Genomic DNA, 16137 nt, shown 5'->3' on the forward strand with positions numbered 1-16137 from the left:
ATTGATTGCCTCCTTTGAAAAATACTTTGTATTCAACCAGTAAACAAACTAGACATTGCAAAATGTAAAACAAAAAAGCAAGCAAGTCTGTCTTCTATAGAGAATATAATTTTTATTTTTCTTTCAGAAGCCAAAGAAACCTCCACCTCCGGTTAAAAGTCCAGGTATGTAAGATACGCATACCAGTAAGTGGCTGAGGAAACAATAGATTTCAGAAACAGTGCATAACTTTTTTAAAGCTGTGTGTTTCCTAGTAATGCAGCTATGCTTAATCACTGTTTGGGGTTACTTTTTATGCTTTAGGTATTTTTACTGCTGTTATATATTTTTTCCAAATTATGATGGAAATTACTTTGTCATGCTTTACATACAGGCCTGCAGTTTTCTGGTTTTAAATGAGTGTTTATAAATGGCGCTACACTCCTTGGAAGGGAGAAAGTATAAACACAAATTGGTGTATGTCATTTTTAGGTAGTAACTAAGATAACTAAAGCTGTTTAAGAAATGTCTATGGTTTGTTTCTTATATTCAGCTCCAAAGCCTGAATTGTCAATTGGAGAAAAGAAAATCATTTCTTTGAGGTCTGAAGAAAAAGGTGAGACCAGTTTTATTTATAGTGAATTTCAGACTGTGTTCTTTTAAATGAGTTAAAACTTTTAGCTGGATTGCTCTATGCAATATATACCTGTTTGGAAGACATTATACAGATTCTTTTAATACCATCTAATAAAGTTGTCACTTCTCTGAAGTTATGGAAGCATGTTAAGAGTGATTAGAGGAAGAAGCATACTTACGAAATGTATATGTTTTTATTATTGCATTACATCTTAAAAACAGGTTTTTGCAACACATAGTAATATAATTGCAATTTAATTCATTTAAGTGGAATGGAAATATGGATAACATGGAAATAATATGGAAAATGAAAATGTTTGCCACTACTTCTGAATATTTAGCCAGTATCAGTCTCTGACTGAAATTATTTTTGAAGGAAATATATGGAACACTTAAAACACCCCTTAGACAGATGTTATGGTCAACAGTGCTTAGAAATGAAGGTTTCTTGTCCTGTTAATTCTTACTATATTCCATATTTCCGGTTCCACAGAATTTGTAGATGTTTGCTAAGTTATTCTCAAATTTAAAGGAAACTTTTTGTTAAGAAAGTAACAGAAAAAAAAATACTATTATGAGCCAAACATGTTTCTAAAATGCTTCTTTTTGTATTTGAATAACTTGGCAGTTTAATCTGTTAAATTGTTTCCACTGTGTTAAAGTCAGAAGCTTAAATAAATTTGGATGAGTCTTAAAGAAGATGGATGAGTCTTAAAAGAAGAAGTTTTAATGTTATTGCAGCTTATCATATCTCATACAGATATTTTGTTGTGTGAGTAGTGAAATGTGGGGGCTGAACATTGCTAAGAAACATTTGGAAGTTAGACTTGCTTCATGTGTTTCTTGGCTTCTCTGAACAGTTTTTATAACCTATAGTTTAAATCAAGTAATTTCTCAGGTGTTTCATATGAAGAATATTTCTTAAAATTATCTATCTTTCTGCTGCTTCTTAGTGAGTAAATTATTTTTATCTTTTGGAGCACTATCTTCATATTTGAATGGAGATTAGTAGTATGATGCTAGAAACTTTGATTACTTGGATGTTTAAAATCCTGAGATAAATTTAGGTTTAATTTTAGGTTGGTTCTCTTTCTACTATGATGTTACCTTTCCATAGCTGAGTTCAACTGTTCAGGGAGTAACATGCAAAAAATAGAGTAAAACCATTCAAAATGCTTAGAAATGTGAAAGCTGCTGAAAAATTAAATAAGATAAAGAACCATGCTTTTCCGTGGTACAAAAAATAGTGCAGGAAAACTGTGTCCTGTTGAAGGTCAGGTTGCATAGTTGTACATAGTCCTTTCTGGCCTTAAAAGTTATTTAATTAACAGTAGTCTTTTACTAGAAATAAACTCCCATTTATTAGGGCTGTTTGATACTTTTATTGAAAAATAACTGTTAATGATCCATACCATTAAATAGGATATTGTGTTTTAATTAGTCCTACTAAAATTATTAACTGAGCAGCTCTAATTGCAAGCCATCAAGCAGTGTAATCTCTTTTGCATATTTAGAGGCTAAATAGTCTGCCTTTTATTGTGGGGAAAAATGCCTGACAGGACTTTTAAAAGCTATGCTTTCATAACTATTCCTGTGTTTATAGCGAAGGGCACTGAATATCATTTAGCTGTTTAGTAATTTTGTTTGATGTAAATGTTTTAGGTTAGTATTTTTTTCTGTTAAAAGACTGCTCATTTTTAACCAACCCTTATCTCTTTCATTGTATGGTAAAATACAAAAAAAGGCAGAATTGTCTGATTTGTGTATTCATGATTAATCTTGAGCTTCAGTGTTAACTTTTTCCTTTTTACTGTGGCCCAATTTTATATTCAGATTTTGAGCAGAAGTAGCTCAACGGAAAACTGTCAGATTATAATAATTTGGGAATACCTTTTAATGACATTTTTTGCCCTTTATGTGAACTCAGAAGCTATTCTTTGTTGTTCTTAAAATGAAGAATAGTGTTTTGTTTTCATATTTTGCTGAATAGAATTTAGGTAACTGATCTTCAGTAATACTAGCTACCCTTGGCCATTTAAAATTTGAGATGTTGTGTATAAAACCAATAGATGTAGGCAAAGCTTGTCTCATTAACAAGGTGTCTTATACGGAAGGCAAAGGTGCTTTTTGTCAGTCAGCACCACCAAGTGGCAATGTTGGGTATTGCCATGCTACTTCAGTACAATTTTTTTTTTTTTTAACTCAATACTGAGAAAGGCTGAAAGGGGATGTGAGCAAGTTTAATTTCTATGTTTGTATCTCCAGACATTCAGAAATCACAAAGGAGGAGGATAATTCTAACCAGTAAAAGGAAAAGTATAAAGTACACTCAGGATAATCCACAGCCTGTGATTAGGAAACGTGGGCTGAAGATTATTCAACTAGCACTTGTGATGTGGCCTGAATTTTTGACTACTGTATACCATTTTATTTTTGCCAGCTCCTCTTGAGAATATGCAAGTAGCTTGTACGATTATTGAACAGTGAGAGTTTAACTTTTTTGTTTTATTACCTATACTTAATTTATACCCTTGAATTTGTAGGAAGATAGTCTTTATCTCAAATAACCTGAATCTAATACACAAGTCTTTTTCCAGAGATCTGTTCTGCTGTTTACTTCGTGTCTGAAAGAAGCCTAGCTTAAAAAAATAAGAGGACATGTGATGAATTCATTAAAAAGGAGAAGCAGTAGTAATACATAGATTTTTTGTTTGTTAGCTGTCATTTGCAGTGTGATAATGTGAATCCAGTATTTCTTACTCCTGTTTCATGTCAAAAGGAATTTTTCTTGCATTCATATAATATTTATTTATTTATTTTAAGTTCAGGTAAGCGCTTTGTGTATCTTGATAAGATGTCACTTAAGACACTTGCATAGCTATTTTTCACTTTGATCTTCAAAGAAAGTGTTTCTGACAGCGTTTACTTTGTAATTGACTGGCATTGTAAGTGCCATAGACAACACGTCTTTTTTAAAATGTTTTGGTGATGTGTTTTGTCAGATGAAAAAGGAGCTTTGGACCAGAAGCCTTCTAAGCCAGTTGCTCCTCAAGTACCGCCCAAGAAGCCTATTCCTCCAAGCAAGACTAATAACTTACTGAGAGTAGGGCTTCTGCACCCAAAACGACCAGAGAAACCTGCTTTGCCATCATCTGTATCTAAGTCAGTATATCTTTAATCATATATAGTAAATATATTTCATTTGGTTTGCTGTTCTATCTTCTTTCTTGGCTGAGATAAAATTGGCTGGGGTTCTGATCTGTTTGCTCTCTGAGGATTTTTGAACCAGAATCGTTCAGTTCCTGAGCCACCTAACTGTAAGCTCTAAAATGGGTTTGTTTTGTATCTCTTACTGATGCTTGTATTTATGTATGTATTTAAATATTCTTTGGAGGGGGGAGGCGGGGCGTTGAAGGCCAAATTTTTCATCCTGCAGCTGACTGTAAACTCTGTGCTCTAGTGTTGAGTCAGAGTGCAATGTTTCAACGCTTTAAGCAACATAAACTAGATCAAAAGGGAGAGTTGACAGAATACCTATGCTTAGAGATATACTCAGTGTAGTTAATGTTTTTCTTTTTTTTGGGGGGGTGGACACTTAGTATGGAGAATGAATATGGTTCTCTTACCTGTCTTGAATATTTGTAGTTGAATATCTGGCCAAGTAGGGATGGTGATAGCAATTACTATTTTCTTTTTTTTTTTTAATATTTTCTTCAAACTCATGAGGAATAGAATGTTTGCAGTGTTTTGCTAAGGAAAAACTAACTTTTGCAGCAATAGAAATTCTCCCCTCCCAGACTTTTTGCCTCCATCGCGGGTTCAAGCATTTGTCATAGCCTTAGTCATGAATGCAGATATACTGCTCACAAGTAACTGTGTCCCTTTGGGGTGTTTGGTTTACTTGCAAGGACCATCAGAAAGTGAGATCATGATGAAGCTTGCCTTGTACAGTAAAGGAGAAGAGAGTTACTGCCTCAAGGAGCCTGCATCTTAAATAGATGGGAAGATAGGGAATGGCTGCAAACATTCTTTGAGGTTCTTTTTGTCCTCCCGTCCATCCTCCCTCCCGTCCTCCTGTCCGTCCTTCCTTCCTTTTCTCCACCCCTCCAGAAGGAAGAGTAAACTAAAGGGAGAAAACAGTGCAGAGGAGGACAGTGGGGAAATGGAGTGCAGATGATACAAAGATTTAGGGTTGAATCCAACAGCCAGCTAACAAAAACCAATGTAGGTAGAGCTACTTCTATTGCAGCCCTGGAATGACTTGGTGCTTGATTGAAGAACATCCTAGGCTACTTGTCATTTTACCTCTGTTTTGATTTTTTTTTTTTTTTTTTTCCAGGATGTAATCTCATTGTATCACTTGATTCTTTGTAGTTTCCAAACTAGAGAATTTTCAGTCTCTAACCCCAGGAGTTATCCCTATCCCCACCCCCTGCAAATTTTGGGCAATAGTTACAGATACAAGGGGGTACGTGTAAAAAAGAGGCATGTAGTAAATTGTGATCCTTAACATTTTAAGTTTTCAATTATTAATGGATATTTAAGTATGCCTAAATATGTGGAAATTTAACATTGTTCCAAGGAGATAAATTTGTTATCTTTTTTCCTTCTGCAATTAAGTTTACAAGTAAATAATTTGGGAGACAACGAGTTAATGAAAGGGATACATTGCAGCTGTCAGCTGTTCCATTTATATGCTTTGGTTTTATGCTGTGGCATAAATGATGGCAAGAACTGTAAAGGAAAAGGTCATCTCTTCATTTTTTGATCCTTGGATGATGTGACCCAACATGAAAGGATAAAGAGAAGAGCAGGAGTAACAAAGACTGAGAGCTGTATGTAGAATAAGAGCTTATATGTTTTAGACACTTGCATGTCTAAAGAAAGACAGGAAAAGAATAGCTTGTTCTAGGTAGTTTTTTCTTTACAAGAAGATTTTGATGTCAAGGAGCGTGAGTATTTGTATCTGAATATTTCAAGAGAGATTACTGAAGGTTCTGTTCATATTCAGCTGTCTTGTTTTGTTTCACTGAAGTGTAATCTTTTAGATTTAAGTGCCAAAATATGTCTGATTGTCAAAGCGTTAAGAGCTTTGGATGAAATTTCAAGGGAATTGTACGCATCTGAGCATTCCACAAGAGTTGGAATAGAAGAACTGGCTTTTATAGGACTAGAATTGTTCTCTAAAAGACTTAATTTTAAGCAAGGCTTAAAAAAAAAAATCAGCTGAAATTTTCCCTTTTGTTCTTAATTCTTAGTGTACTTCAGTTGTAAACTGTCTCATCTCCTGACTAGATATGTCTTGTGTTGCTTTTCTTACTGCAGATCTAATGGAGAAGTTGTTTGTCTTCGACCGAAATCTGAAATTGAGCCAGTAGCAAAACCAAAGTTAGACTCTGAACAATTACCACTTAGACCAAAATCAGTAGAGGTAGATTCACTTATCGTAAAGAGCTCTAAAGAATCAGGTAAGAAAAGAATTAAAGATTTCTTCTGTGTCTTTCTGTTTGGATTGCAGTGTTTTACAAGGTTAGAATAAGCTCTTTAAGTAATTTACTGAAAATGCCACAGAGTGTAATTATGCTAGTTCAATAGAAAGTGTATTTTTTTAGTACTGCTGTAGGTAGTTCCTGCTAAGAGTCGGAAAACAATGTACAGATGTCAGTAGGCTATTTGGAGATAATTGATGAACTCTGTGGTGTAAACAGATGGGAGGAGGAAGAACATTTAATGGTTTGTTCTTCCAATTTGAAAGCATGGTTTTTACTTTCATCTTGTGTTTTTATGAAATTGTTTTCTTACTGGCTTGTACCGTTTGTTCTTCTACTCTTGCATTTCAGATACTCTTAGCATTTCTAGCTAACTTCCATATCTTTAGTGATGCCATTAACTATAGCTTTCTGCAATTAAGTTCATAGCTGCTATAGGTTATGACTTTATCATACTTTAAGATTTGGCCCATGTGGTATATTGGACCTTTAAATTTCATGTTTATGGGAGGAATAAGCTGGCTTTGCTTAATGTGCATTGAGCTAGATCTGACATGTCGTTACATCTGTGCAGTGAAAACCTTGTTATTGGTTAAAGCAACCACGTTTATGATCAGGCTCTCAGAACTATTATATAGATATATTTTGTCCTTTACTGACAGTGCAGCTGATTTCAGTCCTCTACGTGCATTTTATGCAGAGATTGCCTACTGTGGATATTTTTTTTACATCTCTAAAATATTTTTGTGTGACTAAACACTGCAGATAAAGCTGTAGTGCATTGTACCTGCAGCGTTTGGCTTGTATATCTCAAATACAACCTTTCATCTCAAAAAAGGTTGTTTGAGAGTAATACATTTTCAAACTGTATACTTGTATAACCTGATTTTTTTTAGGCCAGTTACAAAGGGGTGATATCCAGGATGTAGAATAGTTGTTACTAAAGTGTAATCAAGTTGGCCTGTGAAACAAAAATAATACATTAAAAAGCTGAAGCAATTTATGAATGGGAAGGAGTACTTCTGATTTTGCCATTAAGACACAGCACATTTTTAAATGTGCTTCTAAGCTAAAATGTTTTGTTTGGAGAAAGTTTAGCTCAAAAATATTTTTAATAAAGAAATTATATCTTTCACAGCAGCAAAAAGTTGGAGTCTGTGTACGTAAGCGTCCTGGAAAGATTAGAAATATCAGTATTAATGCTGAATGTTCCTGAAGTATTTATAAATTCTCTTTTTTTATTATTCATTGAAACTTATGCATGTGCTTTGGTATGCCTTTTTCTTTTAAAGATTTTTTGAATTGGCAGTTTAGTAATTGCCTCTATTATTTAAATGTGTAGCTTGAGTGATTGTACAGAAGAAACACTTTCAGGCCAAAGTAAGCAGAGAGATGAGACTGATGCACAACATAGCCTTAAAAATGTAAGCTTTGTCTTATTACTCAGATGTTTAGTTCTAGGATTATGCTAGATGTGTTTGTATAGCATAATATCATATATCATCAGGAAAAAACTCCTCATGAAAACAGATGGAATATGTCTTTTTCTTCAGGTGCAGTTATTTTACATCTTTAATAACCAGAGTGGCAATGTACTAGCTGTGGTATTAGATATTCATATATAAAAGCCAGTTTTTTTTCCTGATTTTAACATATTCATTCCTGTTCACTGACATATGATCCTACAGGTTCACAGAGAGACTCAAGCTTTTAATACCCAGGTTGGGGGAAAATAAAAAACCAAAACACTCAGTAGCTGACAGAGTACTGTTGGTGTTTTGCAACCTTGTAGTCTATCCAGATTGTGTTTTTAGTAATTTGTTAAGTTTAGATCAGAACAGTTTAATTGCCTATCTGGAATAAAATATAGTGAGTATCTAAGGTTTTACCTTGAGAATATCAGCCTCGCTTGCAGCACTTACTGAGGATGGAGGATAAAAACAGTCAAAGTGTGGAGATACCTCTCTGAGTTTGAAGCCCAAGTCCTGCAGTGGCCTCCCTGCAGACTGATATTCTGGCAAGGAGTTACTTGCTCATCAGCAAATAAAAATTGCTAAAGTTTATCTAATGTAACTATAATTCTCTACAGTATGGAAGACCTATAAATATAATCTTAAAGCTTGAAAGCGTGTGTTAGAGGTTCAGCCACTTCAGTTTGCTTTAAGGAGCAGCTGTAAATATTCTGTACCTGTTGAAAATGAAACAAAACTATCCCAGTCATTAGCTAAGGACAAATACTCAAACACATTCAGAAACATCGATCATATTGAAATACGTCCTGTTGAAACTTTATTTGAAAAACTGCAATAAATGTTTGTTTGGTTAGAATTAAAGTACTATAAAAGACCTAAAGCTGTAATACTAGTATGCTGAACATGTAAAGCAATTCTGTTTCTTCTACAAATGTTTCTTTTTCCTGCTTTGTAAAATAATTTTTTTTGTTCAGAATCTTTTTCTAGACATTCCTCTCCTTGACTTTTCTTTCCAGATTTTGTTTCCTATCCTGTTTGCCATGTTTCCCTTCTTACGTGTCAGGAAATTACCCTACCCTTCTCCATTTTGGTAAGATAACAATCTATAAGGAAATCCAAATGCTTTATGCCATACACATAGCCTCTTCTTAACATCATAAACGTAATTTTCCGTTGCAGTTATCAATACTAAAATTTTTGGGTTTCAATTTAAAATGCTTTTTTTGTTTGTTTGAATGCCTGTTTTCCTTAGCTGTTAAGCAAGAATTTATTTTAAATAACTCTTCAATTAGGAGCTTGTAGAAGTTAAAAACAAAACAAAAAAACCTTAAAACTTACGTATTGATAAGCCAAGCATAGTTTTTGTGTTCAGTTGTTCAATATTAATAGCACCTCTATGTATTTAGGTTGAGTGGCTTTACTTTATCTTTCTGTACACACAAATTATGTAATTACGAAGTCTGTTTGCACTGAATTCTATTCTATTCTCCATGGCTATTTAGGATTAGGAGTCATAAAAAATAGTATTTGTAAAAGCTGTGTGAGGGTCATGCTTAATTGAAGCAAACAATCTTATTTTTGCTTGACTTCAAATTTAAATAGTCCTAAGCTTATATCTGTCCCCTAACTTTTATGGAGTGTAATCTCAGCAAGATGAGAAGGGATCTGATAGAAGAAAGGACTGCGTGGTTTTTTTTTAAATACTCTGAAGATTAATATGAGGTCTTGTCTTCCAAAATATTAGCAATGTTTCACTTCTCTCATGAATCTGTAAGCCCCAGCAGCATATGAAGCATTGGAGCCATAATTTCTTTAGTGAGCCCTTCAGCTTTACTTCTCTTCGTTAAGGTTGTTTTTAGACAAACTGTTATGAATGCACTGAAGTGTTCACAAGTTTACTAACAAAACCTGATACCTAAGTATATCTGTTCAAGCTCCTGACAGCTGTAATGTATGAATCTAGGTTAAGGTTGCAGAAGAGATGTTTCTAACAGTCTGTCCATATAACTGTTTAAGGTTAGCTTATCTTTCTCTTTCTAGAGAGAAGAATTCTCTCTCTCAGCCTTAGTCTTTTTTTTTTGACTTGGATTATCTGCGGATGTGTGAGATTGCTTTTTTGGCACTGTGATGGAATTTCCATTGGTTACTCGCAGACTGTCTGTAAGAGAGTTAATTGATTTATCATTTCACTGATTGAAATGGATGTAAATTGTGAAATTGCAATAGTTTTCATTGGAGACCCGCTGTCTCTATTGATTTCAGTGGGGCCAAGATTTCTGCTAATATAGGTGAGAAAGCTGTAAAAAACAAAAACAAAAACCCCAAACACCCCGTGATTAATGCCCTTTTTATACCAAGGTGACAAGAGGGAAGGATAAAAAGGGAAGTCTAAACAGAGTCAGAATTCCCTCTGTTTGCAGTGTGCTGGCAGTATTTTGTGCTAAGCAATTTACTCAGGTGTGGCAGTTCTTATATGTAAGAGCTTATAAGGGGGGAAAAAAAGAGTGGCTTTAGTATCATCCACCATATATATTTTTAATCATATATGGTTACAGTCTTGAATCATATCCATGTTTTCAAACCTTGTGAAATGTTGATTTTTTTTTTTTCTCTCCTGTATACAGACATTATTCTTAATATGTCCATGACTGATGATGTTCTTGCTCATGGAGACAGGGCTGGCATTACAATAATAATAGTAACTCAATTTCTGATTCTTATTTAAATTTATTGCTAAATAGATTGTCATTCCTGCAGAATGACAAAAGGAGGTTTGTTTAAAAGCAAAAATGATCAAGATGGAAAAAATACATAAATATTTTTCCTGCTTTCTTGTTAGCTTTTTAATAATAACTAATGTAAGTCCTGATTTACTTCTTGGCATGGATTTAATGGTCTGAGATTAGAAGATCAAATGAGGAACATGAAGATATCCCCTCTTATCACTGTCACATAACTTTCAACAAGTTAAATGCTTTATTGACACAGACTACGACAGAAATACTTTCATAGTCATCTTTTCTCCCTCATCCTTTCTTCCATCAGCCCCTTGCCATACATCATTCTTCTGTTTCTTCCTACTTTTGTTTTTCTTCCCTACTTTTTTTAATTACAAATATGATTACATGTTTATAAAAGACTGTCTTTACATACTGTAGTAAGATTGAAAAGTAACAAAGCTGATAAGTAGCTGACAGTGTTATAAATACTTGTAGTTCAACAAAACAACAGATAATGAAGTAGACAGGTCCAGGGATGTCTGAAAGGTGTCAATATTTTAAGGACTTAAATGATAGTAATACAGTGTAGTAAAGACACTAAAATCAGTCAAAACATTCAGTGGAGAACTTAGTTCCTACAAGTACAATGCAAGAATAAAACTTGTATTTAGCAGATGAGTTTCAAGTGATCCAAATGTTGCATTGGTACAAATGGTCTGGCCAGTGTTTTCATAGCTTTTTTTCTTATCTGACCTCTTGCTATAGGTTCAAGAATAATAAGGAAATAGGGAAAGAAGTATCAAACCTTCTGTTTGATAAATCATAATGCTTACCTAAAAATCAGAGGTTACAAAAGCAAAGAAAATACCCTTGAGTGTAACTTTTGTTGTCCATATTAAATGCCATGTGATGCTTTAAATATGTGGAATCTCTGGAATAAGTCAGACAAATTTCAGTGTTGTAAACTCATGTCTCATATTCTATAGTCTTATGTCAATACCTAAATAAAAAACCAACTCATTGTGCATCTGTCGGGTAGGTAAGTATTAACTTATTTTTGTGGAGAAGTTCCCATATAAGAGGTTGGGAAACGCAGTTGTTAAGCAGGTGAACTACTTGTGTTTTGTTTTTGGTTAGAGACAAATGTTTTATTCTACCTGTTAATAGATTCCCCCCCCCCCCCCAAGGTTTCTTCTTCCTGTAGGATATAACGAATTCCTACTGGAGGAATTTTCTCCTCTAAGGAGGAAATAGGTTGCAGAATAAAGCAAGATTTCATCCAGGAGAGATTTTACCTAGAGTTAAGAGCATAAAGAAATTATTCAAAAAAATGTATCGGTAGGTCTTAATAAAGTATGAGAATGAAGTTTTGAAATGTTTTATTACAGTTTGCATGGAGACTTGCATTTTCTATAGACAATGTACTGCATCTGAAAAAAACTGCACAGAAATATTTGCAGTTAATAACTTGTTAACTTACCTTGCATGAATCTGTGGACATACAATTTATCGTGTTGCTTATATTTTTGTATTCATAAGTAGCTGAAAATGGAATGTCTGAAAATTGTTTTTAATTGTCCTGGAAAGCAGTCATACATAAATTTTTCTCCAAATATTTGTCAGGTCTTTTTTGTGTGCTGTCTTACTACTGTACTTCTCTGTTGAGAACATGAATTTAAATGCTCGTTGGATCAACTCTTAGTCTTTTCAGAGGGAAAATGTGATTTTCCAGATATGCTGAAGTCATCTAATTGTTTCATACAGTTCATGTTGTGTGCACTGAAAATCCTTGAAACAATAAGAATTCAGATAAATTCTTTTTTTTCTTGAGGAAAAAAAAGATAAAAAGTAACACATCAAAAACTTCTGATCTTGACGGTGGTCCATGTTTGATCTTTTTCTAGATCTGTTAGGCTTTGATGACTTAATAGCTACCTCAGATAATCTCTCACACCCTACTGCAAGCAGACCCAAGATGCCTGGCAGGAGACTGCCTACACGTTTCAATGGCAGTAATTCTGTGAGTATACTGGCTGTATGTTTCCAGAGGTAAACTAAGAACCAACTTCCCTGGAAAGAGGGTTGCACTGAGAAACAGTCTTTGGAACCATTTACCTGAGAGCGAAATGTAAGATGCTGAAGAGGTTCCTTTCCTATAGATCTTGTCTATAGGAATTTTCATTCACAAATCAAAGGAGTGTATGTAAGAGAATGAAGACATTTGTGCTGCAGCTGAAGGAGTCGACTTTCTGTTCTGTGAAGTTTTACTGTGATGAATTCTCAGCTCTTCCAGAAGCACTGATGATGAAATGCCTTATAAGCATACCAATATATAGTCTTTACCCCTAACAGAGTTGTCACTTAATGCTGCTGTTAAGTTGGACATGCAGTCTTGCGTGCCAAGACATGAGATCATCAGACCATGAGAACAAGGTGGTGCAAAATCCTTCAAATGGAATTAATATATTAACATTTTATATGTTAATCACACCGGTTACCATCTACTATTATTGCTTATTAATGTATGTGTATTGTGGAAGTACCTGCAGGCTTCCAACAGCACCAAGGACTCATTTTGTTAAGTAATGCAGAAATGCTTACAAATACTGTGCAAAATTCCTTTGTGTGATTTAAATTGTGTTGAATGAATGTTGCAGCAGAATTAAGATTTTGAGTGGAAGGGAAAGAAAGTCACAGTAGTCTAGGAATTGAAGGTTTTTTTCATCACATCTTAGAAATGTGCAACAGTTCTTGTTTTTTCTCTTATGAAAATATTTTTATTTTGTATGAATTTTTTTTCTACCAGCCAAGTCAAAATGCGAGTCCAGAAAAAATTTTGAAGGTGCAGAAAGAAGAAGAAGAAAGTGCCAAACCAAAGCCATTTGAAACGAAAAAGGTATGATACCAGAGGAGCTGGAGATGTATCAGGTGGCTAGTTATTCTGTTCCTCTTGCTTGTGTTTACAGTATGGATTGATGCAACCATCTAAATGCAAATGATTGTATTTAAATGCAAATGAGCCATGCGGGTTGCTATAAAGCTTCTGATGAGAATTCTGGTATTGAGTGGCATGAAATGGTTACCGTTTCCACATAAGCTTCATGTCTGCCTAGCCTTTAGTCTTCCTGCATGTAGAACAAATGAGCAGATCAGAATAGTATGCAAAAGATTGTTTCTAGTGAATTAAGGGGCTCGATTAAATCATAGCTTTTTAAAATGTAGAGAGCTGCAATGCAAGTAGGTGGGTTTTTTTTTTTTTTTTTTTTTTTGGTGTGTGTCCAGTATTTCCATGAGGTTCCTGTATAGGGCATAACTGTTTTATACACTATAGTAGTCCATTTGAACTGGATATTCCTTTTTTATCATTCCTGTATTTTAATTTGGATAGAAAATTAAGGAAAATTTTGTGCATGTAACTAAATGCTAATAGCTAAAATGTATATGCGAGATGATTACATACCAGTACAGCTTGTACACTCTAAGTGGTCAGTTCGTAAAGATTTCACTTTCTTAGCTTTCTACTGATTTTTTTTTTTTTTTTTTTTTCAGCCATCTGCATTCACTCCGCCACTTCCATCTTCATCTCAGAGACCAAATTCTGTTATACTCAACTTTTCTCCTGGAGAAATTAAACTTAAAGGAGAAACAGATGATGGAAAAACTTCTGTGGAAGAGCTCAGGACTCAGATTAATGAACTGATGAGTTTAGTAGACACACTGAAAAAAGAACATGGGTAAATATTTTCCTTCTCAATCTGCAAATGAATATATATCAACACTTTCTGGATATGTTTAATGCCAGAATTCTTTTTAAAGAGAAAGCTATTCTGCATTAATATATTTATATTAATTCAGTGCTTCTTTCTATAAAAGATGTTCCAAGTAGATGTCCTAAATGTGTACTGATTTGATGCCAACGTATTTTTTGAATTTGTATGCAATTTTTTTCCCCTCCTACCTTGTACTCCTTCATTTGTTACTGCTTGCTGGAAATACTGCTTAAACACTTCTATTGTAAGGAAGAGTAAGTCACTTTTATGGTATTTAGCATAAGTTCATGTACTACCTTTGCTTGTATAATAACTGTCCATAAATAATTGTAGCATCAACATCACTGATAGTAAGCAACAAGTTACTGTGCTGTTTAAATTGATCGTGGTGTCCCCATCGTCTGTGTATGTGTGCGCAGAGCTGTGTTTAGAGGAGGACGTGGAAGAAAGAAATCTAATTGGTGTTTGAATATGTGCCACAAAGACAATACTCAGGAAACTCTTTCTATTTTTAGTTTTACAGCACAGACGTTCATTTTGGTACATACATACGTACATATAAATGTTTGTACATACATGCAAGCATATAAATGATGCCTTGTGCTAAACAAATCAGGTTTTAAAATGACCTCCAGAGAGGTTATAAAGCATCTTTGTCCGCTGGTCTCTAAAGCAATCTACTAACCAAGGAGTCCCACAGATTAATGAATTATTTTTCAGCTACATGATGATAACTCTTTGAACTTTCTTATCTGGACCCAGTTATGGAATAAAGCATATTCTAGGAACTTTTTGTTCAAAATGTTCCATTTGGGAATACCATACTATGAAACCATTATCATAATGGCTGCTTGTGGCCTGATTTCAGGTCTATCCAAAAAAGGTTGAATTTAAACATAGCTTTCAGCTCAGCACTGTGTGTATCTTGTACACGCTCAATTTGTCAAAATAAAATTCTTGTAATTAAAAATGTAAGTCTGTGATTTAAAAAAAAAAAAACTTTTATGGATTTTTTAAAGCATTCTTCACAGAATAGTTAGATGAATTATCTAAAATTTTGATCCAGATTTGAACATGCATAAGTCTCCAGGTCATTTCAGTTTAACCCCGTTCCTTAAAGTAAAAAAAAACTGTACAAATGCTTCTTAATTAGCCTGCTTAATATTGCAATCAAAAGTTAGAGATAGCTGAATGGTGATCAGTAAGAGGTGTTCAGAGTTGGTGGAAGCTTCCAGTCAAAAGCATTTGAGAAAGAATTCATGTAATTGTATAAAGACTTGTTTATAAGGGGTAGCTTCAAACCTTTGCTATGTGAATTCCTCTTGTAAAATTTGAACAGGGTCTGTGCTTCCAGAGCTCAATAACATGAAAACTTTTATCTAATTCGTGTTGTATTTCTGCTCTCTTAACAATTGTTAGGAAGGAACTGGAAAAACTAAAGAAGGATTTGGAAGAAGAAAAGGTGATGCGAAGTAATCTGGAGGTAATACTAGTTTTTTATATATATATCGTGTGTGTGTGTGTGTGTGTGTATATATATCTTGTGTATATAAAAAATTCTATATAAAAATGCTTGTACAATGTTCTAGAATTTAATACCTTTGTTTAGTTGGAAAATAATTAACAATATATATGGATGTTGGGGTGTGAGTTCAGTCTAGTGGCACTAGATTCTGTTCTGTGCTAGAAATATGCCACAATTGGATATGCTCCAAGAGAACTGATTAAATTTGTCCTTCAGCTTTTACAAAAGCAAAATATTAGCTTATACACAGGTGGTCCAAAAAACCAGAGAATTTATCAACTTTTTTCTTAATTTTGGATGAACTATTTAAGTATTAAGAAGATGAGGTGCAGTGTTTTTAGTGATGTGTGTGCAAAGAGTAGAATGTATCTGAAGAGTATATATCTCCTTACAAATGAACCCCACGCCCTCAGATTCTTCTTTTAGTGCATCTCTATAGCAAACAATGGAGTTACCTTAAATATGCACTGAGAATGAAGAAAAAATAAATTTCTTGTGTCTTACAAATCCATTTGAAGAGATCAAATTAAGCATGGCACAATATTT

At 34.1% G+C, this 16137-nt stretch overlaps 1 protein-coding gene across 3 annotated transcripts in view; it reads left to right on the top strand.

Annotated features, from left to right (window-relative positions):
* Window positions 1-16137, top strand: part of CD2AP (CD2 associated protein) — an 80788-nt gene that overhangs the window by 63336 nt on the left and 1315 nt on the right. For all 3 annotated transcript variants that reach the window (XM_026108695.2, XM_026108696.2, XM_026108697.2), the window contains 8 exons: window positions 128-164; window positions 533-595; window positions 3618-3777; window positions 5941-6083; window positions 12201-12316; window positions 13103-13192; window positions 13846-14030; window positions 15486-15549. In XM_026108695.2, coding sequence (XP_025964480.2) covers window positions 128-164; window positions 533-595; window positions 3618-3777; window positions 5941-6083; window positions 12201-12316; window positions 13103-13192; window positions 13846-14030; window positions 15486-15549 — 858 coding nt within the window. The remainder of the gene's footprint in view (window positions 1-127; window positions 165-532; window positions 596-3617; window positions 3778-5940; window positions 6084-12200; window positions 12317-13102; window positions 13193-13845; window positions 14031-15485; window positions 15550-16137) is intronic.

The sequence above is a fragment of the Dromaius novaehollandiae genome, chromosome 3, assembly GCF_036370855.1.
Source record: "Dromaius novaehollandiae isolate bDroNov1 chromosome 3, bDroNov1.hap1, whole genome shotgun sequence".
In the NCBI taxonomy this organism is placed as follows: domain Eukaryota; kingdom Metazoa; phylum Chordata; class Aves; order Casuariiformes; family Dromaiidae; genus Dromaius; species Dromaius novaehollandiae.